Source organism: Trachypithecus francoisi, unplaced genomic scaffold, assembly GCF_009764315.1.
Source record: "Trachypithecus francoisi isolate TF-2019V2 unplaced genomic scaffold, Tfra_2.0 Lachesis_group10, whole genome shotgun sequence".
NCBI classification, from domain to species: Eukaryota; Metazoa; Chordata; class Mammalia; order Primates; family Cercopithecidae; genus Trachypithecus; species Trachypithecus francoisi.
In genome coordinates, this window is record NW_022681455.1 from 108,433,187 (window position 1) to 108,456,909 (window position 23,723).

The 23,723-nt window shown below is 54.5% G+C and overlaps 3 protein-coding genes across 11 annotated transcripts in view; all 3 read left to right on the forward strand.

Annotated features, from left to right (window-relative positions):
• Positions 1-4,967, forward strand: part of NUTF2 (nuclear transport factor 2) — a 28,277-nt gene extending 23,310 nt beyond the window's left edge. For all 5 annotated transcript variants that reach the window (XM_033219731.1, XM_033219732.1, XM_033219734.1 and 2 more), the window contains 3 exons: positions 324-395; positions 485-583; positions 3,209-4,967. In XM_033219731.1, the coding sequence (XP_033075622.1) occupies positions 324-395; positions 485-583; positions 3,209-3,322 (285 nt within the window). In that variant the 3' untranslated portion in view covers positions 3,323-4,967. The remainder of the gene's footprint in view (positions 1-323; positions 396-484; positions 584-3,208) is intronic.
• A 452-nt stretch (positions 4,968-5,419) lies between these two features.
• On the forward strand, positions 5,420-17,854 carry EDC4 (enhancer of mRNA decapping 4). Of its 3 annotated transcripts, XM_033219736.1 has the most exons (30): positions 5,467-5,742; positions 5,937-5,972; positions 8,961-9,117; positions 9,505-9,616; positions 9,886-9,985; positions 10,231-10,420; positions 10,523-10,670; positions 10,755-10,859; positions 11,178-11,287; positions 11,372-11,455; positions 11,548-11,643; positions 11,748-11,850; positions 11,968-12,148; positions 12,248-12,320; positions 12,423-12,514; positions 12,598-12,785; positions 12,861-12,985; positions 13,077-13,230; positions 13,581-14,014; positions 14,100-14,204; positions 14,289-14,441; positions 14,521-14,557; positions 14,692-14,869; positions 14,979-15,134; positions 15,238-15,353; positions 15,787-15,952; positions 16,037-16,223; positions 16,316-16,535; positions 16,920-17,083; positions 17,306-17,854. In XM_033219736.1, exons 1-30 carry the CDS (start codon positions 5,661-5,663, stop codon positions 17,496-17,498), a joined length of 4,245 nt encoding a protein of 1,414 aa, XP_033075627.1. In that variant the 5' UTR covers positions 5,467-5,660; the 3' UTR covers positions 17,499-17,854. The 3 variants fall into 3 exon arrangements, with proteins under 3 accessions (XP_033075628.1, XP_033075627.1, XP_033075629.1); XM_033219737.1 differs by lacking the exon at positions 5,937-5,972 and having other exon boundaries at positions 5,420-5,742; positions 17,306-17,850; XM_033219738.1 differs by lacking the exons at positions 5,467-5,742; positions 5,937-5,972 and adding an exon at positions 8,743-8,853 and having other exon boundaries at positions 17,306-17,848.
• A 298-nt stretch (positions 17,855-18,152) lies between these two features.
• On the forward strand, positions 18,153-21,891 carry NRN1L (neuritin 1 like). Of its 3 annotated transcripts, none has more exons than XM_033219741.1 (3): positions 18,153-18,346; positions 19,079-19,211; positions 21,703-21,891. In XM_033219741.1, exons 1-3 carry the CDS (start codon positions 18,256-18,258, stop codon positions 21,758-21,760), a joined length of 282 nt encoding a protein of 93 aa, XP_033075632.1. In that variant the 5' UTR covers positions 18,153-18,255; the 3' UTR covers positions 21,761-21,891. The 3 variants fall into 3 exon arrangements, with proteins under 3 accessions (XP_033075632.1, XP_033075630.1, XP_033075631.1); XM_033219739.1 differs by lacking the exon at positions 21,703-21,891 and adding an exon at positions 19,331-19,729; XM_033219740.1 differs by lacking the exon at positions 21,703-21,891 and adding an exon at positions 19,331-19,729 and having other exon boundaries at positions 19,100-19,211.
• The last annotated feature ends 1,832 nt before the right edge of the window (positions 21,892-23,723 follow it).

The window sequence follows — 23,723 nt, forward strand, 5'->3', positions numbered from 1 at the left end:
CACACAGCAGGATGGCTGAGCTCAGGCCACATATAGCCCTCCTGGGCCTATGCATATCAGTGGCCATATGACTTCTTAAATACAAATGGGAAGTATATTTTATTAAATAGTCTTTCAGAGCCTGGGTCCATGGGACAATGGGGTATACTTGAAGATGTTGATAGTGTAATGTTTGGGGCCTATACTCAGTCTCCCTCTTTAGACAGGGAAACTGAAGTGTGGCCACACTTCTCCAAGCAAGACCCTTTTCAGAGTCTTTCCAGGGCCTTAGAGATACCTATACTCTGAGGTACCAACCCTGGGGTTTCCTGTGCATTTTTCAGATTGATGCGTCATGCCTTACGTGGGAAGGACAACAGTTCCAGGGGAAAGCTGCCATTGTGGAGAAGTTGTCTGTAAGTAAGGATGAAAGCCAGGGTGCAGGTGCCTCCTTTCCCACCTCTTCGGGCCTTGGTTCTCCCACCTCCCACTCTCTCTCTTGCAGAGCCTTCCGTTCCAGAAAATCCAGCACAGCATCACCGCGCAGGACCATCAGCCCACTCCAGATAGCTGCATCATCAGCATGGTTGTGGGCCAGCTTAAGGTAATGGTGCTGTCACAGTGGTAGGGAGGGGTGGGCAGGCAGAGGAGAGTCTTGTGTCCCTGCTTTCCCTGTGGATGTGGCCGGCTTATTTAGGGACACCCAGACAAAGTGACTGTCTAGAGCTGCGTAGTTCAGTATGCTAGCCATTATCCACATATAGGTGGCAATTTTTAAGTTACATTAATTAAGATTAAATAAAACATACTTCTTCGGCTATACTAGCCATATAGAACATTTTTGTGACTGCAGAAAGTCCTATTGGCAGACACTGGTCTACAGCCTTTATCTGGAAAAGGGAGAAGTATTGGAGCAGGATGGGACTGGGGTGCCAAGCCACTAGGCTCCCACCTGCCCCAAGGTCAAGGTGGACAGGCCAGCTGGGTGTTGAGAGGCAGTCCACTACTGCAGCCCTTGCTACCACTCCTCAGGCTGGCTGCTGGCTCCTCACCTGCTGAGCAAAGCAGATTCCTGGAACTCCATCCCTCCCTCCCTCCCCCCCCCCTTCCTTCCTTCCTTCCTTCCTCTTTCCTCCTTTCTTTCTTTTTTTCTTTCTTTTTCTTTTTCTTTTTCTTTTCTTTTTCTTTTTTTTTTGGAGACAGAGTCTCGCTCTTGTTGCTCAGGCTGGAGTGCAGTGGCACAATCTTAGCTCACTGCACCTCTACCTCCCGGGTTCAAGTGATTCTCCAGCCTCAGCTTCCTGAGTAGCTGGGATTACAGCCGCCTGCCACCATGCCCAGCTAATTTTTTGTATTTTTAGTAGAGACAGGGTTTCACCATGTTGGCCAGGCTAGTCTTCAACTCCTTGACCTCAGGTGATTCACCCGCCTTGGCCTCCCAAACTGCTGGGATTATAGACATGAGCCACCGCCTGGCCTGGAACTCATTTCTCTTTGCATTTTCCTTTCTCCTTCTCAAGACCTGTTATTCTCAGAGACTTCCTGTGGTCCCGCAGACCTGCCAGGAACTCTCCAAGGACCTGCTGTGCTTCAGCCTATTAAAGCCAGATTCTGGGCCAGGCGCGGTGGTTCATGCCTGTAATCCCAGCACTTTGGGACTCCGAGGCAGGCAGATCACCTGAGGTCAGGAGTTCGGGACCAGCCTGACCAACATGGAGAAACCCTGTCTCTACTAAAAATACAAAATTAGCCAGGTGTGGTGGCACATGCCTGTAATCCCAGCTACTCGGGAGGCTGTGGCAGGAGAATTGCTTGAACCCAGGAGGCGGAGGTTGCGGTGAGCCGAGATTGCACCATTGCACTCTAGCCTGGGCAACGAGAGCAAAACTCTGTCTCTAAGTAAATAAATAAATAAAGCAAGCCAGATTCTGTTTCCAAAAACACCCTTCTTCCCAAAAATATCAGGACAAATTGGCTGCCCCTTGGTCTGGGCTTGTGTCTCACAATAACATGGTCACATGCTTGCTTTCTCTAGCCTAGCTGGGACAGGGCTTCCTGAGTCCAGAGTGGGTGTGTAGGTGGTCCTGTGGGCCTCTGCAGTGGACGCAGAGGCACCTGCTTTCTGGCCTGGACTTTCCTGTGTCAGTTTATCCTGCCTGTCCAAGATGTCTTGCTCACTGCCTGCGCCTGAAGAGGGACAGAATTCAGGAGGTCTCTGTAGGGAGTTCATTGCTCAATTTCTCAGGCAAGGGTAGTAAACACTGCTCCTTCCTACCTGGCTTCACGTTCTTCCTGGTGATTCTGTCCAATGTGGAGTTCCCAAACAACTGATTTACCTCCTTGATGACGATAATTCCCAGAAAACAGGTGATGTTAGAGACAGTGCTGGTTAGCTAGGCTCCTGTTTCAACTAGGCCTCATCCTAGTTTCTGCAGTTTGGCTGCAGGTTTCTTGCCTTTTTTTTCATCTCAAATACTGTTTATTACATGACAGGAAACATCATCAGATGGTGAACCTATGTTTTCTTTTTTTTTTTTTTTTTTTTTTTTTTTGAGACGGAGTCTTGCTCTGTCACCCAGGCTGGAGTGCAGTGGCCGGATCTCAGCTCACTGCAAGCTCCGCCTCCCGGGTTCACGCCATTCTCCCGCCTCAGCCTCCGGAGTAGCTGGGACTACAGGCGCCCGCCACCTCGCCCGGCTAGTTTTTTGTATTTTTTGTAGAGACGGGGTTTCACCGTGTTAGCCAGGATGGTCTCGATCTCCTGACCTCGTGATCCACCCGTCTCGGCCTCCCAAAGTGCTGGGATTACAGGCTTGAGCCACCGCGCCCGGCCGAACCTATGTTTTCAATATCATTTGCAGTTTTTTTTGATACTCTAAGTACTTGGTAAATACTATGGGATTCATTTCAAAATTGTGATCACTTGTGCCTGGAGGTATGTGCTTGGAGGCAGGTACATCCTCTGTCTTTGCTATAGCTAAGGGTGAATTATTGTGCAGTTTAAGCACACATAGCAGTAGGCGTGGCTGATTGTTGGTCTCCATGTGCCCAGGGCATTGTTTCATACATTATATCAATTCACATTCACAAGTACCCCTTGGCTATACTGGGATTTGAGTTCAGGACAGTAGGGCCTGATCCTAAAGTCCACATTTCCCTATTCTCCTACCACTGAATTCTCTTCCTGTTTCTTGATCCCCTTACTGAATCCTCTTCTCTCTCCTCACAGGCGGATGAAGACCCCATCATGGGGTTCCACCAGATGTTCCTATTAAAGAACATCAACGATGCTTGGGTTTGCACCAATGACATGTTCAGGCTCGCCCTGCACAACTTCGGCTGACCTCCTCTCAACTAGGCACTCATGCTGTTTCCTCCTCCCTCCTCTTCCCAATACTATTCCCACTCCTCCAGATGCTCCAAATATCATGCACAAATGAGCAGGGCCGCGGCGGGAGTGGGCGCAGTGCGCTGCTGCCACCGAGGTGTTGTGCATGATGTTTGGACGCTAGACTAGTTGCATCTGATGGGAGAAATTTGTGTTGTACCAGCGCATGCCTTGGAAAGACTTAAGTAATGCAAAAGGTTGTCCTTTTTTTTTTTTAATCTACTTACAAGTTGCTCTAGTAACCCAAAGAAGTGAAGGAGAAAGCAGCTGCCTCACCGCCCAGACATTGATTTGTTCAGATGTTTCAATGCCTCATGATACAATAAAACCACAAAAATTTTCTTAACAGTTTAAATTGTTTTAATTAGTTTACTAGTTGGCTGGGCATCGAAAGCCACCCGGACCCATTGTCTGTCTCATGTCTCACCCTCCCACTTCTGCCCCAACTCTGAATACCTGTTTCAGGGAGAAACTGCTGAAGCAGCACTCCCAGCTAGCCTCTCAGAAGCCCTGTAGGGCAGTTCTCTCCCACTCCACAGGGCGACTGGTCTTGGGAAAGCAGGCAGGAAGAGCTCAGGTCCGACCTGAAGCTTCTCGCACTAAAGCCTGTGCAATCAGTTCTGATACCTCCTGTGACTTCTGCTCTGGCGAGGTTCAGGACTCTAGTAGCAGGAGAGATGATCCTGAATCCTGTTGAAGCTGGAGAGGCCTTGACAAAATGGCCCATCACGTTCAGGCCCTGTGGGCTGAGGTCTCAGCAGTATCAAGGGAGGGGTCTGCTGTATCCCCAGAAGGATCAGGATCATATCCAGGGTGCCCCACATACACCAAACCAGGCAGAGGGGCAGCTCAGCTCCTGTCCCATCTGCTTTGGATATCATTACCCAAAGGCAGGTAATCCGAAGAGCCAGCCTCCACTGCCCACAGAGCCAGGCCCAGTTGGGTTGGAGTATATAGGTCAAGAGCTGTGGAAGGAGGCAGTCTGTGAGGGACTCATAATTTAGGAGTCCTCACCCCTTAGACCGCTGCAGGACATTGCCAGGCCTCTCTCTATTCCCTTCCTCAGCATACAGACTTCATGCTGTCTTCAAATCCCAGGGAGTCTTGGCTATTAGGGCAGTTTCTGCTTCTCCATTTTGGGGACAAAGGCCTTGCCCAGTACAAATGCAGCCCCCCCATCCCACAGACTTCTGGATGGTATAAACCTAGTGGCAACGTAGCAACGATAGGCTAGAACCAAACCCAAGATTTGGGTCAGTGCCCTGTTAAGGGTTTTAGGATTGGTAAGGACACCACAGCTAAATCTGACGTGTAAAAGGATACCCTTCCCCCGTCCCACTATGGGTGGAGGCTAAGGACCTCAGATCCCATAGATTGCCGGGTGACATTGGGCACAGGGCTGGATGGTGTGCTGTTTGAGAGGACAGCATGCTCAGGAGATTTCAGTGGGAATGATCACTAGACTGATGTGTATTTGGGGAAGAAGGGGTGGGGAAGAGGTAGGTGCCTGCTGCCTCAAACCACCTTGTGTAAAATCTGCAATACAGCTTCTTCCATGTACCTGTGCCTGAACTGTCTGCAATAAAGAAGAATTTGTAAACTGTGGTTTCTTTCTTCCAACCTGAGGGTGCCAGGTGGGACAAGGGGATGCTGGGGGACAGTGGGGAACAATGACTGATCATTGTGGTGGGACCATCTCTGCTCTTGCAATTCCTGAGTTTTATGACCTCGAGGGTCGCCTCAGGCCTTGAGTTATTCACACCCATTCTCCAAAGGGAACCTGAGGCATGGCCAATTCAGCATATTCTGGGGGTCTGAAGGACCTTAGCATAGGCGGCTGAGTTGACCCTGTCATGGGACCATCGGAGTCCATGCTCTGGGAGTGGGCAGGGACCTGGCGGCTTCTGAGTCGAGTAGGGTTCTGGTTGGCCCAGTGCGTGGACGTTTACCTCATCCCTGTGGAACTTCCCTGACCTCGCGGGCACAGGGGCGGGGCCGCCGAGGGGGACGCGCTGCGGGTGGGGTTTAGGCTTCCACCCCCAGCCCGGAACCTTTCTTCTCCGTCCCTGGCAGGTTCCGGGAGCCTCGGCTAGTGGGGGCCGGAAGTGGAGGCGGTTGGTGGGGTTGGCGGGGCTAAGGGACGCTGCGCGGGCGGTGGTTTGCGAACTGCGGGTGGACTGAGTGTAGTGACCGGCGTCCTGCTGTCTCGCCCCGTCGCGGGTGGGCGAGGGTGGGTGGTGCGCGGCGGCGGCGGAACGAACGCGGTGCGGGCGGGGCGCTCGCCGCTGGGCTCATGGCCTCCTGCGCGAGCATCGACATCGAGGACGCCACGCAGCACCTGCGGGACATCCTCAAGCTGGACCGACCCGCAGGCGGTGAGCGGGGGTTGCGGGGGTGGACCCCAGGCGAGCTGACAAAAGGGCGGCGCGCGTCTGAACCGCCCTTGGGGCCCGCAGCTCCCTTAGGACCAGCTCTGGATCCTCCCGGCGGGTAAGGGTGGACGGGGATTGACTGTGCCCCTTGAAGGGCGCAGACCCCTGGGTGTGACCCCTCCCTATCTTGTCCTCAGGCTGTTCTGCTTCGTCCTTCAACGTCTGGGTTGAAGGTGAGGTCCCTTCTCTGAATCCGCTGGGTCCCTCTGGTTTCTTGGCCCCGAGGTCTCTAGTGTTCCTGGGACTGGCCTAGCTCCTCTTCCCTTTCGCCATGGTTCAGAGGCCTGGTCTGAGCTCCGTATATGGAATTCTGGGCCTAGGCTTAAGCGCGATGCTGAAGAGCCGCCGGTCCCCCCCATAACTTGCCCTTCTCTCTGGAATAAAGACTCCAGGCCTCCCGTTCTGAAACTGATTTCCAGGAGGAAGGTGTTCAGCCTCAATTCCGTGTTTTTTCTGGGATGAAGGCAAACCACAGACCTCACCACCCTGACTGAATTAGGCTACAAATATCTGCAAGCCCTAATTGGTTCCCATTCATTCATATTTCGCTTTGGCTCTTAATGATACCTCAGAACTAGTCTTGCCTCCAAAGATTCCCCAAGACACAGCTAAGAGGGTTGTAATACACTGTTGTCATTGAAAGAGAGGAGTGTCTGGATACTGTGATGGGCATAGGAAGGGTGGAGGCCGGTGAGTGCAGAGTGCAGGTCTGAGAGGGGAGAGTGGGCTAGGTCTGGTAATGTGAACAGGGTCTTGGGTGTCAGGAAAGGCACCCAAGGCATGTATATAGAAGCCACCTATTAGGAAAAGGAAATAGCACGTGTGGAGGCAACTAGTTTACTGACAGGTTTAGGGATCTCTGAAGTGGCCGGTGATGACGGTGTGGGTGTACAGTGGAGAACTGATGTTTCCTCAGATCTTGTTCTTACACCTGCTGGGAGGCCCAGACTGGCTGCTTCTGGAAGCAGGCACTGGTGCTCACTAGGGGTGGATTCAACTAACCCCTACTTTCAGAAAATCCATCTGCTGCCTGAGACCACTGGGTCCTTTGTGCCAGGCCTGGAGTATGTGCCCTCTTCACTCATGAGTTGGGCGTGGACCTCTCCTGCTGCTCAGCTGCTTTGCAGACTAGACTCCGCAGAGATTTGGTAGAGCCTGACATAGCCAACCATGTACAGCCTGGGCCTGCTTTTTGGTTGTCCTCATGGTACCCTTCATGGAAGGGAGAGTAGTCAGCTTGTCACTGAACAGCTAAAGTGGCTCTGATCAGAATGAAGTGGCCTGGAGGCTTTCCTTATAACTCCTTTGTTTATTGATTGGCACTTGATTCCCTTGTTTCCCAAGCAGCTCTTTCTTATCTCCTCTCACTAGAGGAACAGGTCAGAACTCAGACTGTTGAGGGCTGGGCGCGGTGTCTCCCGCCTATAATCCCAGCACTTTGGGAGGCTGAAGTGGGTAGATTGCTTGAGGCCAGAAGTTCGAGACCAGCCTGGCCAACATGGTTTCCCAACATGGTGAAACCTCGTCTCTAGTAAAAATATAAAAATTGGCCGGGCACAGTGGCTCACGCCTGTAATCTCAGCACTTTAGGAGGCCGAGGCGAGTGGATCACAAGGTCATGAGATCGAGACCATCCTGGCTAACTCGGTGAAACCCCGTCTCTACTAAAAATACAAAAAATTAGCCGGGCCTGGTGGCGGGCACCTGTAGTCCCAGCTGCTCGGGAGGCTAAGGCAGAAGAATGGTATGAACCTGGGAGGCGAAGCTTGCAGTGAGCCGAGATCATGCCACTGCATTCCAGCCTGGGCGACAGAGCAAGACTCCGTCTCAAAAGAAAAAAAAAAAAAAGCTGGGTATGGTGGCTCACACCTGTAATCCCAGCACTTTGGGAGGCCGAGGCGCGTGGATCACAAGGTCAGGAGTTCGAGACCAGCCTGGCCAAGATGGTGAAACCCCGCCTACTAAAAATAAAAAAAAAGTAGCCGGGCATGGTGGCATGTGCCTGTAGTCCCAGCTACTCGGGAGGCTGAGGCAGGAGAATCCCTTGAACCTGGGAGGCGGAGGTTGCTGTGAGCCAAGATCGTGCCACTGCACTCTAGCCTGGGCAACAGAGCGAGACTCCATCTAAAAAAAAAAAAAAAATTAGCTGAGCTGTAATCCCAGCTACTTGGGAGGCTGATGCAGGAGAACTGCTTGAACCCAGAGGGTGGAGGTTGCAGTGAGCCAGGATCGCGCCAAAAGAACTGAAAGACTGTTGTGACTGGAAACTTGCTATGTTCCTGAATGTGGAGCCATAGGCTCCTTGCCATTTGGGGATTTTGGAAATGGTATCTGAGCCTATGAGAGTGTTTGAAACCCAGCCAGTTGCAAAGAACTGAAATGCTGTCTTTCCTTACTCCACACTCTGTCCCATAGTTTCTCTCCTTTTGGCCCAGCTCCTTTATGTCCCTGCATTCTGTGTTTACTTGCCCAAGATAGCTTCTTCTGAGCCATTTCTGTGTGGGGCAGCCCCTTCCACATCTTACTGTTGAGGGCTGGGCGCGGTGTCTTACCAGTGCCCTTCCATGCCTTAGGAGCCCATCTTCTCTCCAGACTCTTGACACTACATTGGTCTAGGCCTTGATCTCTCTCACCCAGATTCTCAACCGTTCTGCCTGCTATCTTAATCATCCCACTGGCCAGAACTGACCACGTCCCCTTCCCCTTTGAAACTATGGTTCTCATGGCCCACAGGGAAGAGTCTAAGTGCCACAGCATCATACCTGATGCCTCTGCAGCTTTGTTTTCCCTCCATCCTTCCTGTGTTTGTGTGTTCTGGCCACATTAACTGCTGTATAAAGTCTTTCCTGACCCTTCCTATGCCCTCACTCAGAGTCCACAGAGTTCTGTAGTAACCCAGACCTGAATATTAACTGGCCTCAAAGGGTCCTTGATGGCTTGTACCCCTCCCCCAGGCAGAAGAGCCTCATGCTCATCCTTGGTCCTGCATACATCAATGTTTATGGAACGAGAGATGAACACAGGGCTCTCCTCCTCATGGACATGCTTTGCTCAGTTGAGTGTTCCTAGAACACCTCATAGTTCTTGAAGGAAATTCTGCAAGGGGAGAAGCTTGTGGGCAGGTCGAGCAACCTTATCAGAGTGACCCTCTCTGTCCCCAGGCCCCAGTGCAGAGAGCCCACGGCCATCCAGTGCCTACAATGGGGACCTCAATGGGCTTCTGGTCCCAGACCCGCTCTGCTCAGGTGATGGTACCTCAACAAATAAGACTGGTCTTCGGGCCATGCCACCCATTAACCTGCAAGAGAAGCAGGTCATGTGAGTACCTAGGAGATGACAATGGTGGTGATGGTGTGTTTGGGGTGTCTGCCTAGCTGAAGCCATGAGATGGGGAGTGAGCAGGGCCAGCAGCCTCTGCTGCTTCCTCTCTAGATGACCTGGGGTGGAGCTTGAGCTTGCACTAGGATGAGAGGCAAGTACATGTTCAAGGGTTTGGCCTGGATACCTGGTTTAAAATGAAAGTAGACTCATTCCCAAGGAAGGAGGTGAGCAAGCGGAGCTGTGGGTCTGGGGCCAGCGGACCAGGCAAAGCTGACATTGGACTAGATACCTTCAGCAGGCTGGCTATGTCCTCGCCTCCTCCCATCCCTGCCCATTGAGCCTTTAGGTGAATAAGAGACAAAGTTTTTGCACTCTTCCCCACAGCTGTCTCTCAGGAGATGATAGCTCCACCTGCATTGGGATTTTGGCCAAGGAGGTGGAGATTGTGGCCAGCAGTGACTCTAGCATTTCAAGCAAGGCCCGGGGAAGCAACAAGGTAGGTACTAGGATGCTGTGCCATATATAATGTATAGGGGCACACCCAGCCTTTCCGGTCTCCCTCATGCTGCCAGTTCCTGTGGGGCCACCTTGACATTTTCCTAGTTTCAGGAAGCCAGGGCTGGGTGCCAAGCCTCTGTGGGAGTCTGGCTCCAGGAGGTAACAGGGGGTAGCTGGACTTGCATGTGTATCCTCTCCCATCCCCAATGTTGGGGGCCACCTAGGCTCTGGGGAAGTTCCATGACTTTTCTCACCCTGGGTTCTCAGGTGAAAATTCAGCCTGTCGCCAAGTATGACTGGGAGCAGAAGTACTACTATGGCAACCTGATTGCTGTGTCTAACTCCTTCTTGGCCTATGCCATTCGGGGTGAGTAAAGACAGTGGGGAGGAAGGAATGTTGTGCTGGACGTCCAACAGAGCCAGTTCCAACATCAGGCCACTCAGGCCGTAGGGGTACAATGGAAGGTTTGTCCATGCTGCCTCTTGGGGAGCTGGGTGGGAAAACCAAGCTTGAGACTATAGTGGTGGCAGGGAGACAGGCAGGGGCAGCGCTTCTCTGCTGCTGCCTGAGCCTGGATATGTACTCATGGTCCACTGCTCTCCTGATTCCAGCTGCCAACAATGGCTCCGCCATGGTGCGGGTGATCAGTGTCAGCACTTCGGAGCGGACCTTGCTCAAGGGCTTCACAGGCAGTGTGGCTGATCTGGCTTTTGCACACCTCAACTCTCCACAGCTGGCCTGCCTGGATGAGGCAGGCAACCTGTTCGTGTGGCGCTTGGCTCTGGTTAATGGCAAAATTCAGTATCCATTCCTTCCCGTGGGTGGTGGGACTGAAGAAGGGTGGGCAGAGCTTGGGTGTCACGCCTCTTCATTCACCTATCTAGCCCTTAACACCCTGCTCAGAGAAGAGATCTTGGTCCATATCCGGCAGCCAGAGGGCACGCCACTGAACCACTTTCGCAGGATCATCTGGTGCCCCTTCATCCCTGAGGAGAGCGAGGACTGCTGTGAGGAGAGCAGCCCGACGGTGGCCCTGCTGCATGAAGACCGGGTGAGGGGGCTGGCATGGCGAGGAGGCACCAGAGAAGCCATAGTGTGGGGATGGGCTGCACACTCACCTCTCTGTGCCTTCCAGGCTGAGGTGTGGGACCTGGACATGCTCCGCTCCAGCCACAGCACCTGGCCTGTGGATGTCAGCCAGATCAAGCAGGGCTTCATTGTGGTAAAAGGTCATAGCACGGTAAGCCTATGACTTCCTGCCTTCCCTGCCCTCCCCTTCCTCATATCCATCCTCTGTTCCCTATGTCCACAGCTGTCTGGGCAGCTTTACTAGCATTCTGCCCATGGGGACGCTGAGCTCAAAGTGGCCCTTGCCTGTGCAGTTTTCTCCTTACCTCGCAGCACCGTGCAGGTCTGGCCTTCTCTAGGGACCCTGTTCATTCAGTCAGTCACACAAGCATGCCAGTCCCACCATGAGTCAGCCCAGCTCATTACCATTCTCACTTGGAAAGGACTTGTTCTCACCTCTAGTCAGCAAAGCTATTTGGGTTCTTTCTAGTGCCTCAGTGAAGGAGCTCTCTCCCCTGATGGGACTGTGCTGGCTACTGCGAGCCATGATGGCTATGTCAAGTTCTGGCAGATCTACATTGAGGGGCAAGATGAGCCAAGGTAAGGCAGGGCCTCAGGGACCAGGATCCTCCTGAGGTAGCCGACCGGACTGCTCACTCAGGCCCCTCATCTGCCTACCTGCAGGTGTCTGCATGAGTGGAAGCCTCATGATGGGCGGCCCCTCTCCTGCCTCCTGTTCTGTGACAACCATAAGAAACAAGACCCTGAGTGAGTGAGTGGGCAGCCTAGTGGGTGGTGGGCTGGACCATGGCTCCCAGCAGAGGGCCCAGCCAGCCAGTCAGTGCCTTGTTGCCTTGCAGTGTCCCTTTCTGGAGGTTCCTTATTACTGGTGCTGACCAGAACCGAGAGCTAAAGATGTGGTGTACGGTGTCCTGGACCTGCCTGCAGACTATTCGGTAAGGAGTGGTTGGAAGGCTGGGGGACTGGGCAGGGGCAGCAGGTTGGGAATGTGGCTTCCTTCAGTTCTCAGCCTCATTCACTCCGCTTTGTGGCTCTCTAGCTTCTCCCCAGATATCTTCAGCTCAGTGAGTGTGCCCCCTAGCCTCAAGGTTTGCTTGGACCTCTCAGCAGAATACCTGATTCTCAGCGACGTGCAACGGAAGGTAGGCTGCCATGGGGTACCCTGGGCAGAGCTGGGATTATAGAGGAAGGCCGGGGGGCAGGTGGCGCATTGCAGCCCTTAGCCTCTGAGCTCAGCTAGGAACGTTCTGCCTGTGCAGGTCCTCTATGTGATGGAGCTGCTGCAGAACCAGGAGGAGGGCCATGCCTGCTTCAGCTCCATCTCGGAGTTCCTGCTCACCCACCCTGTGCTGAGCTTCGGTATCCAGGTTGTGAGTCGCTGCCGGCTGCGGCACACTGAGGTGCTGCCTGCCGAAGAGGAAAATGACAGCCTGGGTGCTGGTGAGCTGCCCCAGGGTCAGAGCTATGTGTCCATATATCTAGGGGGTTGTGGAGGCACAGAGAGGGCCAGGGGCTTCATCATCCACACTATCATTTCAGATGGTACCCACGGAGCTGGTGCCATGGAGTCTGCGGCCGGTGTGCTCATCAAGCTCTTTTGTGTGCATACTAAGTGAGTGTTTGGGGAGCCCCATCAGTGCCCTGTCTGTGTCTGTCTCCACTCTACTGATCCTTGCCCTTGGAGCACTTTATTCTCCCCCTTCTTTTCCTGCAGGGCACTGCAAGATGTGCAGATCCGCTTCCAGCCACAGCTGAACCCTGATGTGGTGGCCCCACTCCCCACCCACACTGCCCACGAGGACTTTAGTGAGTAGGGCGTGAGAGGGAGGTAGGGTAAGTTGGACTGACCAGGGTCTGAGATCTGACTCAAGTGGCAACTTGCCCTGCAGCATTTGGAGAGTCTCGGCCTGAACTGGGCTCTGACGGCCTGGGGTCAGCCGCTCACGGCTCCCAGCCTGACCTCCGACGAATGGTGGAGCTGCCTGCACCCGCCAACTTCCTCAGTCTGAGCAGTGAGACCAAGCCCAAGTTGATGACACCTGACGCCTTCATGACACCTAGCGCCTCCTTGCAGCAGGTACTCTCCCAAGGTAGGGGGACCTGGGAATGCCTCAGCCATAGGCCACAGGTCTTATTCCCTGCATCTCCCCAGATCACTGCCTCTCCCAGCAGCAGCAGCAGTGGTAGCAGCAGCAGCAGCAGCAGCAGCAGCAGCAGCTCCCTTACAGCTGTGTCTGCCATGAGCAGCACCTCAGCTGTGGACCCCTCCTTGACCAGGTGAGGCAAGGGTCAGAGATGGAGGATGGCAGGGGCTGGTACCAGATGATGCCAAGCTCTGGCTGCTGACATCTCAACCTTCCCCCACCAGGCCACCTGAGGAGCTGACTTTGAGCACCAAGCTGCAGCTGGATGGCAGCCTGACAATGAGCAGCAGCGGCAGCCTGCAGGCAAGCCCACGCGGCCTCCTGCCCGGCCTGCTCCCAGCCCCAGCCGACAAACTGACTCCCAAGGGGCCGGGCCAGGTGTGTGAATGGGTGTGTATGTGAAGTGTGGGGAGCAGGTGGGCGGCAGCAAGGAAGGTAGGTGGTGGGCTCCTCCCAACCCCCCTGCTGCTGATCCTGCTCTACCCGACATGGTCCATGTTTCCCTGAGGTCATTTCACCCTCTTGTGTTTCTTGGTGGGTGTCTTCTTAGCCTCCCTGTCTCCACCTCCTCTTCTAGGCTGTGGCCTCGTTTTTGACCTGTATCCCCACTTGACCTTTTGACCCTGTTGCCCCGTCTCTCATTACTACTAATACTAATACCTCGTATCTGTGCCCCCATCCCTGCCTCACCTCCTGTCACTTAAACCCCCATCTTTGGCCCACCTCAGGTGCCTACTGCCGCCTCTGCACTGTCCCTGGAGCTGCAGGAAGTGGAGCCCCTGGGGCTACCCCAAGCCTCCCCTAGCCGCACCCGTTCCCCTGATGTCATCTCCTCAGCTTCCACTGCCCTGTCCCAGGACATCCCTGAGATTGCATCTGAGGCCCTGTCCCGTGGTTTTGGCTCCTCTGCACCAGAGGGCCTTGAGCCAGACAGTATGGCTTCAGCCGCCTCAGCACTGCACCTACTGTCCCCACGGCCCCGGCCAGGGCCCGAGCTCGGCCCCCAGCTTGGCCTTGATGGAGGCCCTGGGGACGGAGATCGGCATAGTACCCCCTCCCTCCTGGAGGCAGCCTTGACCCAGGAGGCCTCGACTCCTGACAGTCAGGTTTGGCCCACAGCACCTGACATTACTCGTGAGACCTGCAGCACCCTGGCAGAAAGGTGAGGAGCTTGGGAGGGGAAAAGTGTGTTAGCAGGAGGGACTTCAGATAGATTCATCCTCTGCTGAGTTGGCCTGTCCTTCCAGCCCCAGGAATGGCCTTCAGGAAAAGCACAAGAGCCTGGCCTTCCACCGACCACCATATCACCTGCTGCAGCAACGTGACAGTCAGGATGCCAGTGCTGAGCAAAGGTGGGTGCCACTCTATACCATTGTCCTCATGGGGGGATGGGCAGCAAGTGGGCAGAGGCTTACTCTTCCTTCCCCTTCCCACAGTGACCATGATGATGAGGTGGCCAGCCTTGCCTCTGCTTCAGGAGGCTTTGGCACCAAAGTTCCTGCTCCACGGCTGCCTGCCAAGGAGTGGAAGACCAAGGGATCCCCTCGAACCTCACCCAAGCTCAAAAGGAAAAGCAAGAAGGATGATGGGTAGGGAGGAATCCTAGGGAGGGAGAGGGTGGTCTCCAGGCTGCCTGACGTAGCCTGAGGTGCTTCTCACCTATGGCAGGGATGCAGCCATGGGATCCCGGCTCCCAGAGCACCAGGTAAGTGAACGAGCCCACTTTGTACTTGTGGAACTTCACTCTGCGGGGGTGGAGAAGGGCCCTGGGCCATTCCCTGGTCTGGTGTGTGGGGATGGGTGGGGCAGGCATCATGTGACTGTCAGTGCTACTGACAGGTGGCAGAGCCCCCTGAGGACTGGCCAGCGCTAATTTGGCAACAGCAGAGAGAGCTGGCAGAGCTGCGGCACAGCCAAGAAGAGCTGCTGCAGCGTCTGTGTACCCAACTCGAAGGCCTGCAGAGCACAGTCACAGGCCACGTAGAACGTGCCCTTGAGACCCGGCACGAGCAGGAGCGTATCCTTGAGACTGGTAGCACAACATGGCATAGGGATGGGGGCAGCATTCTTGGCCTGGGAAAGAGTTCCACGACCTGCTCCAGGCCTGTTCCTTAGCTACGGCGCAGAGCGGCGGCTGGAGCGAGCACTGGCTGAGGGGCAGCAGTGGGGAGGGCAGCTGCAAGAGCAGCTGACACAGCAGTTGTCCCAAGCACTGTCTTCAGCTGTAGCTGGGCGGCTAGAGCGCAGCATACGGGATGAGATCAAGAAGACAGTCCCTCCATGTGAGTTTTGCATGCAGACTCCTTTTGGGTGGTTCAGGTGGGAGTGGAGGTACCTATCAACCTTCTTCTCATGGCTCCACCTCCCCCTCTTCCCCTCTGCCAGGTGTCTCAAGGAGTCTGGAGCCTATGGCAGGCCAACTGAGCAACTCAGTGGCTACCAAGCTCACAGCTGTGGAGGGCAGCATGAAAGAGAACATCTCTAAGCTGCTCAAGTCCAAGGTGCTATAGGGCCCAAGATGTGGGTGGAGGTGGTGGTTCCTGGGCCTAGTCAGGCCAAGTTGGGCTCAGGTTTTCAGGTTTCTTTTGTTTTGTTTTGTTTTTGTTTTTTTTTTTGAGATGGAGTCTCACTCTGCCTCCCAGGCTGGAGTGCAATGGTGCGATCTCAGCTCACTGCAACCTCCGCCTTCCGGGTTCAAGTGATTCTCCTGCCTCAGCCTGCCAAGTAGCTGGGGCTACAGGCGTGCGCCACCACACCCAGCTAATTTTTGTATTTTTAGTGGAGACAGGGTTTCACCATGTTGGCCAGGGTGGTCTCGATCTCCTGATCTCGTGATCTGCCCACCTCGGCCTCCCAAAGTGCTGGGATTACAGGTGTGAGCCACTGCGCCCAGCAGGCTCAGGTTTTCAACTTGGCTCCCCCTTCTAACCCCAGAACTTGACTGATGCCATCGCCCGAGCAGCTGCAGACACATTACAGGGGCCGATGCAGGCGGCCTACCGGGAAGCCTTCCAGAGTGTGGTGCTGCCGGCCTTTGAGAAGAGCTGCCAGGCCATGTTCCAGCAGATCAATGATAGCTTCCGACTGGGGACACAGGAATGTGAGTGGGGTCATATGGCCCAAGGTGGGAAGGGTTATCCTCTTTCCTACTGTTCCTCTTATAGTCCCTGTGGTCACCCCTCAGACTTGCAGCAGCTAGAAAGCCACATGAAGAGCCGGAAGGCACGGGAACAGGAGGCCAGGGAGCCTGTGCTGGCCCAGCTGCGGGGCCTGGTCAGCACACTGCAGAGTGCCACTGAGCAGATGGCAGCCACCGTGGCCAGCAGTGTTCGGGCGGAGGTGCAGCACCAGCTGCATGTGGCTGTGGGCAGGTGTGTGGGCAGAGTACTGGGCAAGGTGGTGGGCTTGAGAAAGGCCAGACTGGGCTCCCTGTCCACTTCACCTCACTCACTTCCCTTTGCAGCCTTCAAGAGTCCATTTTAGCACAGGTACAGCGCATCGTCAAGGGTGAGGTGAGTGTGGCGCTCAAGGAGCAGCAGGCCGCCGTCACCTCCAGCATCATGCAGGCCATGCGCTCAGCTGCTGGCACACCTGTCCCCTCTGCCCATCTTGACTGCCAGGCCCAGCAAGCCCATATCCTGCAGCTGCTGCAGCAGGGCCACCTCAATCAGGCCTTCCAGCAGGTACGATAGGCGTTAGGCCCTGGTAAGGGTCACGTGTCTCTTGACAAGCCCCCACACCATACATTCCACCCACCAGCTTTGCACCTTCTGGCCCCAGCAGACTGTTCTTGGTTCCCTTTGGCTTCCAGGCCATTGTCCCTGCTGCTTCCTCTTCCTGGACCCCCTTCTTCCCACCTAGCCCACCTTGCTTTACAACTACCCTTCTCAGGAACCATTTCCCAATCCCCTAGGGTAACGATACAACCCTGCGGGGCTCTCTCTGAGTCCCTCTGCAGCCCTCACTAGCGCACCCCGTGGTCATCCTCCCTCAGGCCACACAGTTCAGATAAGCAGACATTCCATCCTGATATTTGCTATAAACACTGCTGCTTTTTTCTCCTCCAGGCACTGACAGCTGCTGACCTGAACCTGGTGCTGTATGTGTGTGAAACTGTGGACCCAGCCCAGGTTTTTGGGCAGCCACCCTGCCCACTCTCTCAGCCTGTGCTCCTTTCCCTCATCCAGCAGCTGGCATCTGACCTTGGCACTCGAACTGACCTCAAGCTCAGGTAAGTGGGGGCAGCCAGGAATGGGGAGATGAGCTGGGGAGTGGGGGAGTGGGAGCGAGCAGTTTGAAGCTGACACCTACTTCTGCCTTAATCCTCTCCCTAATTTTCTCCACCAATCCTCTCTGCCCTCACCCAGAGGGTTCCCTCTGGGCTTCAGTGCCACCAGGGGGCGCTCCCATCTGCTGTTGCCCACCTGTAACCTGTCCTTTCCCCCATCCCCAGCTACCTGGAAGAGGCCGTGATGCATCTGGACCACAGTGACCCCATCACTCGGGACCACATGGGTTCCGTTATGGCCCAGGTGCGCCAAAAGCTTTTTCAGTTCCTGCAGGCTGAGCCACACAACTCACTTGGCAAAGCGGCCCGGCGTCTCAGCCTCATGCTGCATGGTCTCGTGACCCCCAGCCTCCCTTAGCTGCTAAGCCTGCCTTGCCCAGGGGTGGGATGGCACTGAAGGCCATCAGACAGGCCTAGGCCGAGGCAGGGTCACGGCTGGCCTTTACCTGCTTAGGCCCCCATCTCTGGGGTGTTTGGGGGTCAGGGAGCAGGGAGCACTGGCCGTGGTCTACAGGGTGTGGTAGTCAGAAGGTTTAGGCTGGGCCCAGGGCAGGTATTGTGCCTGCTTGGGTTCTGCCATGCCTGGAGCATGACCCTGAGATCGTGACACCACTTGAGTGGAAGTTTCCATGTTCCTTTTTACCTCTAATTTGGATCTTTTTGTTTTTGAAAAATATTGAGAAATTCAATTAAATGCTTTTGGAATAAAATGGAGTATATGTGTGCTTTTGGTTTGTCTTTGGTGTGACTCTCATAACTGCCCTCTGTTCGTTCCCTGCCCTCTCTTCCCTGTGGAGCTCTGTCTAGGCCAACCCAGCCAAGGGGCGGGGTTACCCACTCATCTGCTCCAACTACCTTCCCAGATCTCCCTTCTCCCTCCTTTTATGGGGTGAAGGTCCAGGGGCCTGCTCAGCACCAGCCTGTGCTCCTGGGAATTTCTGCTCTCTGAGGTCCCTTCTCGCTCCTTTTCCCATTTGGGTGTTGGAGGCGGAGCCGCCGGCTGGGTTCGGAGCCCCACCTCCGGCTTCTATCCAATCACCGTCCCTCCCTCCGGGGGCTGGGCGGACGGGCTGCACTCCAAGCAGCTAGCTCCCGCACTAGGCTCTCAGCCAGGGATGATGCGCTGCTGCCACTGCCGCTGCTGCCGCTGCAGCTGCCGCTGGCAACCACCCCGTGCCCTGAGGCCGTTGCTGTTGCTGCCCCTCGGTGAGTGCGGGCGTCGGGGGCCCGGGCCACACCCTCTTCTCACCCAGCCAGGCCAGACTGGGCATAGGGTGTGTGGGAACACTGGGCACCAGGGTGGAGAAGAGTTGCAAAGGCTCCAGGAAGGTGTGCTGGTGACTTCAGGACAGAAAGTGAGAGGCACAAACAGCCCTAGTTATGGGGGAAGGACTCCAAAATTTGCATCCCCTCTTATGATAAAGGGAGACATGCCAATGGCAGGACTTATAGATTAGTCATAGGATCCCTAAGTCCTCTCTGAGGGTCTGGCCTGGATCCCAATACCTCTGCATCCTGCCCTGTCTCTCCAAAAATACCTATCTTTAGAGAGAGTTTGGAGGGCCAAGCAAAGCTTGTCTAAACCGCAGAGAGATGCACCTGTTTCTAGTCCCGGGCCTCTGGACCACCCTCCCCTCCACCCTGTCCTGATTCCTTCACGTGAACCCTCCTGATCCCACCTGGGGCCCCAGAAGCTCAGAGGAAGGGCTGACTTGGGGGACACAACATCCCCTCCCCCTGTGCAAATCCTAGTCTGGGTCTTACCTTGAAGGGGGCCTGGGTAGGTAATCCCCAGATTTGCCCTTTAGTTCCTTGGGGCACCCTTTTTCCGCTGAGTCACATCCCCAGAGTGCTCCCAGGTAAACAAGCCCCCTGGGGGCTGGGGGACAGGCCTGGCTCATCCTATCTACCATTCCCCCACCCCCACCCCACTTCTAGTCCTTGTACCTCCCCTGGCAGCAGCTGCAGCGGGCCCAAACCGCTGTGACACCATATACCAAGGCTTCGCCGAGTGTCTCATCCGCTTGGGGGACGGCATGGGCCGCGGAGGCGAGCTGGAGACCATCTGCAGGTACCAGCGGGTGCGAGGCAGTGGCCCAACCTGTGCCACCATTGGGGACTGAACCTTTTATTTCCCAAACCAAAATCTCCTTGCCTCACCTAATCCCCCTAATCCCACTCCCTTAACAGATCTTGGAATGACTTCCATGCCTGTGCCTCTCGGGTCCTGTTGGGCTGTCCGGAGGAGGCAGCTGCAGTGTGGGAATCACTACAGCAAGAAGCTCGCCGGGCCCCCCATCCGAATAACTTGCACACTCTGTGCAGCGCCCCGGTGCATGTTCGGGAGCGCGGTACAGGCGCGGAAACCAACCAGGAGACACTGCCAGCTGCAGCACCTGCACTCCCCATGGTCCCTGCGCCCCCACTGCTGGCAGCTGCTCTGGCTCTGACCTACCTCCTGGGGCCTCTGGCCTAGCCTATCGGGTCAGGTGGCAGTGCCTGTGCCTCCAGCCCTGCCCTGGCGGTGGTTGTCCAGGCTCTGCAGAGCGCAGCAGGGCTTTTCATTAAAGGTATTTATATTTGTACTAAGTTCCTTCCTTTCTCCTGACTGCGGCCTTGCTTGGCTGGGGCCAGGGACTCCCAGAAACTGATCCTTTGCTTGGATGGAATAGGCGGGGCTGAGGGCCACCACAGGGGACTCAATCTTCCTCCTTACAAACACTGGTTTCCCAGTGGCAGCGCAAAGCTTTCCATTTCGTGCAGGTCCCAAGAGCTCCTCCCGTGGAGACCGGAGATCTGCCGGAATGCACAGTCTTCCTCTACCTTCCTGTGCTGGCTGAGGTCGGGAGGGCGGGGTCTCAGCCCTGCACTCCTAGCACTGCCTACCCCTTCCATCCCGGCCCCTGGGGGCCAGGTGAGCTGGTGAAGTGCCCTTGATCTCAGCTCCACCCCCTTCCCAGCCTCTGGGCTCCTGACCATTTCACCTCCTCCTCTCTCTGCCTGTCACCTCAGCCTTCAAGGCACAGCACAGACTGTGTGCTCAGTCCCTTCCTCTGGGTTTCTGGTCTATCTGAAGGAGGCCTGTTCTAGAAGGTGGGGAGCCTCTGTTGAAGTCCACATTCAAGCCCCTGATAGGACCTGAAGTGGCAAAAACTGGGGTCGCTGTAAGGCTTCCTCTCGCCTCTGCTCTCCACAACCTTGTTCTTTGAGAAGAGGTAGGCGGTGTGTTGTCAAAACAATTGCAGCAGGCTTTCTGGAAGCCGTGGAATGACAGCATGTGGTGTGCGAGGAGCCCTTCTTCATACCGGTGGAAAGGAAGAGCAAAATCAGCTAGGCAGAATCTGAGGAAGGAAGAAGCCTTCTGGGGGTGGGATCTTCTTCTGATCAGCCTTCTCCCACGACTGTCAGGATCCTATTTCAAGCCATCACACCATGGTTTACAGAGGCACTGCTATAGTCTCCTCATTGACTTATATTATCGCTCCCTTCACTTTATTTTTTTTTTATTTATTTTTTTTGAGATGGAGTCTTGCTCTTGTCACCCAGGCTGGAATGCAGTGGCACGATCTTGGCTCACTGCAACCTCCACCTCCCAGGTTCAAGCAATTCTCCTGCCTCAGCCTCCCTAGTAGCTGGGATTACAGGTACCCGCCACCATGCCCAACTAATTTTGTATTTTTAGTAGATGGGTTTTGCCATGTTGGCCAGGCTGGTCTCGAACTCCTGACCTCAGGTGATCTGACCCCCTTGACCTCCCAAAGTGCTGGGATTACAGGCATGAGCCACCATGTTCGGCCTTATTCTTTACTTTCTAAATTGAAAAACTCAGCCGGGTGCAGTGGCTCACTCTTGTAGTATCACCTCCTCTAGGAACTATTCCCTAACCCTGACTACAGGCTGAATCAGAAGGCTCCTCTAGGTCCACACAGCTCCTGATAGCACCAGTTTGTTATTGTCTAGGTACAGGTCAGAATTCCCCACTGTGGATTCCCCAAGGACAGGAAGTCCTTTTTGTCAGAATCCTCGTTGTGTCTCTAGCATCCATCCTAGGGCTGGATATAAAGGGTGCACTTGTGGGAGGGTGTGGAATGAAAGATAGAACTCTTAAGTCCAGCATGGGTAGCGCAACAGTCAGCAAGAGCTTGGACTGAGAATGACCCCACTGTGGAGGTGTGTCATTTTGGGGTGGTACCTTTACCCTGGGCATACTGCTAGGAAGGATGGTGCTGGGGCTGTATACCCCAGAAGTCTTCCAGAGCTGGTCTTGGATGACCAGGAGCAGGGGCCTGGCTGTTCTGGCCAGCCATCAGGGAGATTACCATCCTCCTGCTGTGACCTACTTTTCCCCTGGTTTTTGCTCTCTAAGTCCCTACTCTTCCATGGAATAGAGTGGGGCTTGGGGAGGGGGGAAAGAATCTGCTCTCTGGCCAGGGGCTTAAGGGCTTTGTGTGTTTTATCCTAGAGCTGGAGGAGAGGGGTGGGCTGATAGCCAAGCTGGCTGGGCCCTGGGCACAGCTGCCCAGGCCAGAGCATCATGGTGATGGTGTTTCTCACATTTGAAGCACTGTGGACAAGGAGTTCCTTATTGTTCTGAGAAAGCCTGAGGGATGGATGTCCTGAATCCAGTCCCCTCTGTATTAATGTATCTCTTTACCCAAGGACCTCCCTCCTGCTCTTCTCCAGAGCCCAAACCAGCACATAGTAAGGGTTCAATAAATATTTGTTAATTAATGCACTGAATGTCTGTAAAACAGGAGTGTTGTGTAGATTTCTGAGTGCCATCAACCTGGAATTCATATTACTTTTAACCCTCACAACAACTCTGTAAGGTCAGGATTATGACCCCCCGCTTATATTTTATTTTATTTTATTTATTTTATTTTTATTTATTTATTTATGAGACGGAGTCTCGCTCTGTTAGTGCAGTGGCGCAATCTCAGCTCACTGCAAGCTCCGCCTCCCGGGTTCACGCCATTCTCCTGCCTCAGCCTCCCAAGTAGCTGGGACTATAAGCGCCCGCCGCCACGCCCGGCTAATTTTTTGCGTTTTTAGTAGAGACGGGGCTTCACCGTGTTAGCCAGGATGGTCTCGATCTCCTGACCTCGTGATCTGCCCGCCTCAGCCTCCCAAAGTGCTGGGATTACAGGCGTGAGCCACTGCACCCGGCCTTTATTTTATTTTATTTTATTTTATTTTATTTTATTTTTTTTTTTTGAGGCGGAGTCTCGCTCTGTCGCCCGGACTGGAGTGCAGTGGCCGGATCTCAGCTCACTGCAAGCTCCGTCTCCCAGGTTTACGCCATTCTCCTGCCTCAGCCTCCCGAGTAGCTGGGACTACAGGCGCCCGCCACCTCGCCCGGCTAGTTTTTGTATTTTTAGTAGAGACGGGGTTTCACCGTGTTCGCCAGGATGGTCTCGATCTCCTGACCTCGTGATCCGCCCGTCTCGGCCTCCCAAAGTGCTGGGATTACAGGCTTGAGCCACCGCGCCCGGCCTATTTTATTTTTTGAGACAAAGTCTCATTCTGTCACTCAGGCTGGAGTGCAGCAACCCAATCCTGGCTCACTGCAGCCTTGACCTCCTCGGCTCAAGCGATTCTCCAGCCTCAGCCTCTTGTGTAGCTAGGACTATAGGTCTGTGCTACCACACCCAGCTAATTTTATATTTTTGCAGAGACAGGGTCTCATTATGTCACCTAGGCTGGTCTTGAACTCTTGGCCTCAAATGATCCTCCTCCCTCAGCCACCCAAAGTGTTGAGATTACAAGCACGGAGCTAACCTTACTATATAGCTAAGAAAAATGAGGCTCATGGGCCAGGCGTGGTGGCTCATGCCTATAAGCCCTGCATTTTGGGAGGCAGAGGCAGGTGGATCACCTGAGGTCGGGAGTTCGAGACCAGCCTGACCAACATGGAGAAACCCTGTCTCTACTAAAAATACAAAAAATTAGCTGGGTGTGGTGGTGCATGCCTGTAATCTCAGCTACTCAGGAGGCTGAGGCAGGAGAATTGCTTGAACCTGGAAGGCAGAGGTTACGGTGAGGCAAGATCGTGCCATTGCACTCTAGCCTGAACAAGAGTAAAACTCCATATCAAAAAAGAAAAAAGAAAAAGAAAAGGAAAAATGAGGCTTATGGCCCAGCGCAATGGTCCATGCCTGTAATCCCAGCACCTTGGAAGGCTGAGGTGGGAGGATCACTTAAGGCCCTGTCTCAACAAATAGTCCAGGCGTGGTGGCTCAGGCCTGTAATCCCAGCACTTTGGGAGGCTGAGGCTGGCGGATCACCTGAGGTTGAGGAGAATTTGAGACCAGCCTAACCAACATGAAGAAACCCTCTCTCTACTAAAAATACAAAATTAGGCCAGGCGCGATAGCTGACACCTGTAATCCCAGCACTTTGGAAGGCTGAGACAGGAGAATCGCTTGAACCTGGGAGGCAGAGGTTGCAGTGAGTGGAGATCATGCAATTGCACTCCAGCCTGGAAAACAAGAGCAAAACTCCGTCTCAAAATACATAAATAAATAAGCAAGGCCGGGCGCGGTGGCTCAAGCCTGTAATCCCAGCACTTTGGGAGGCCGAGATG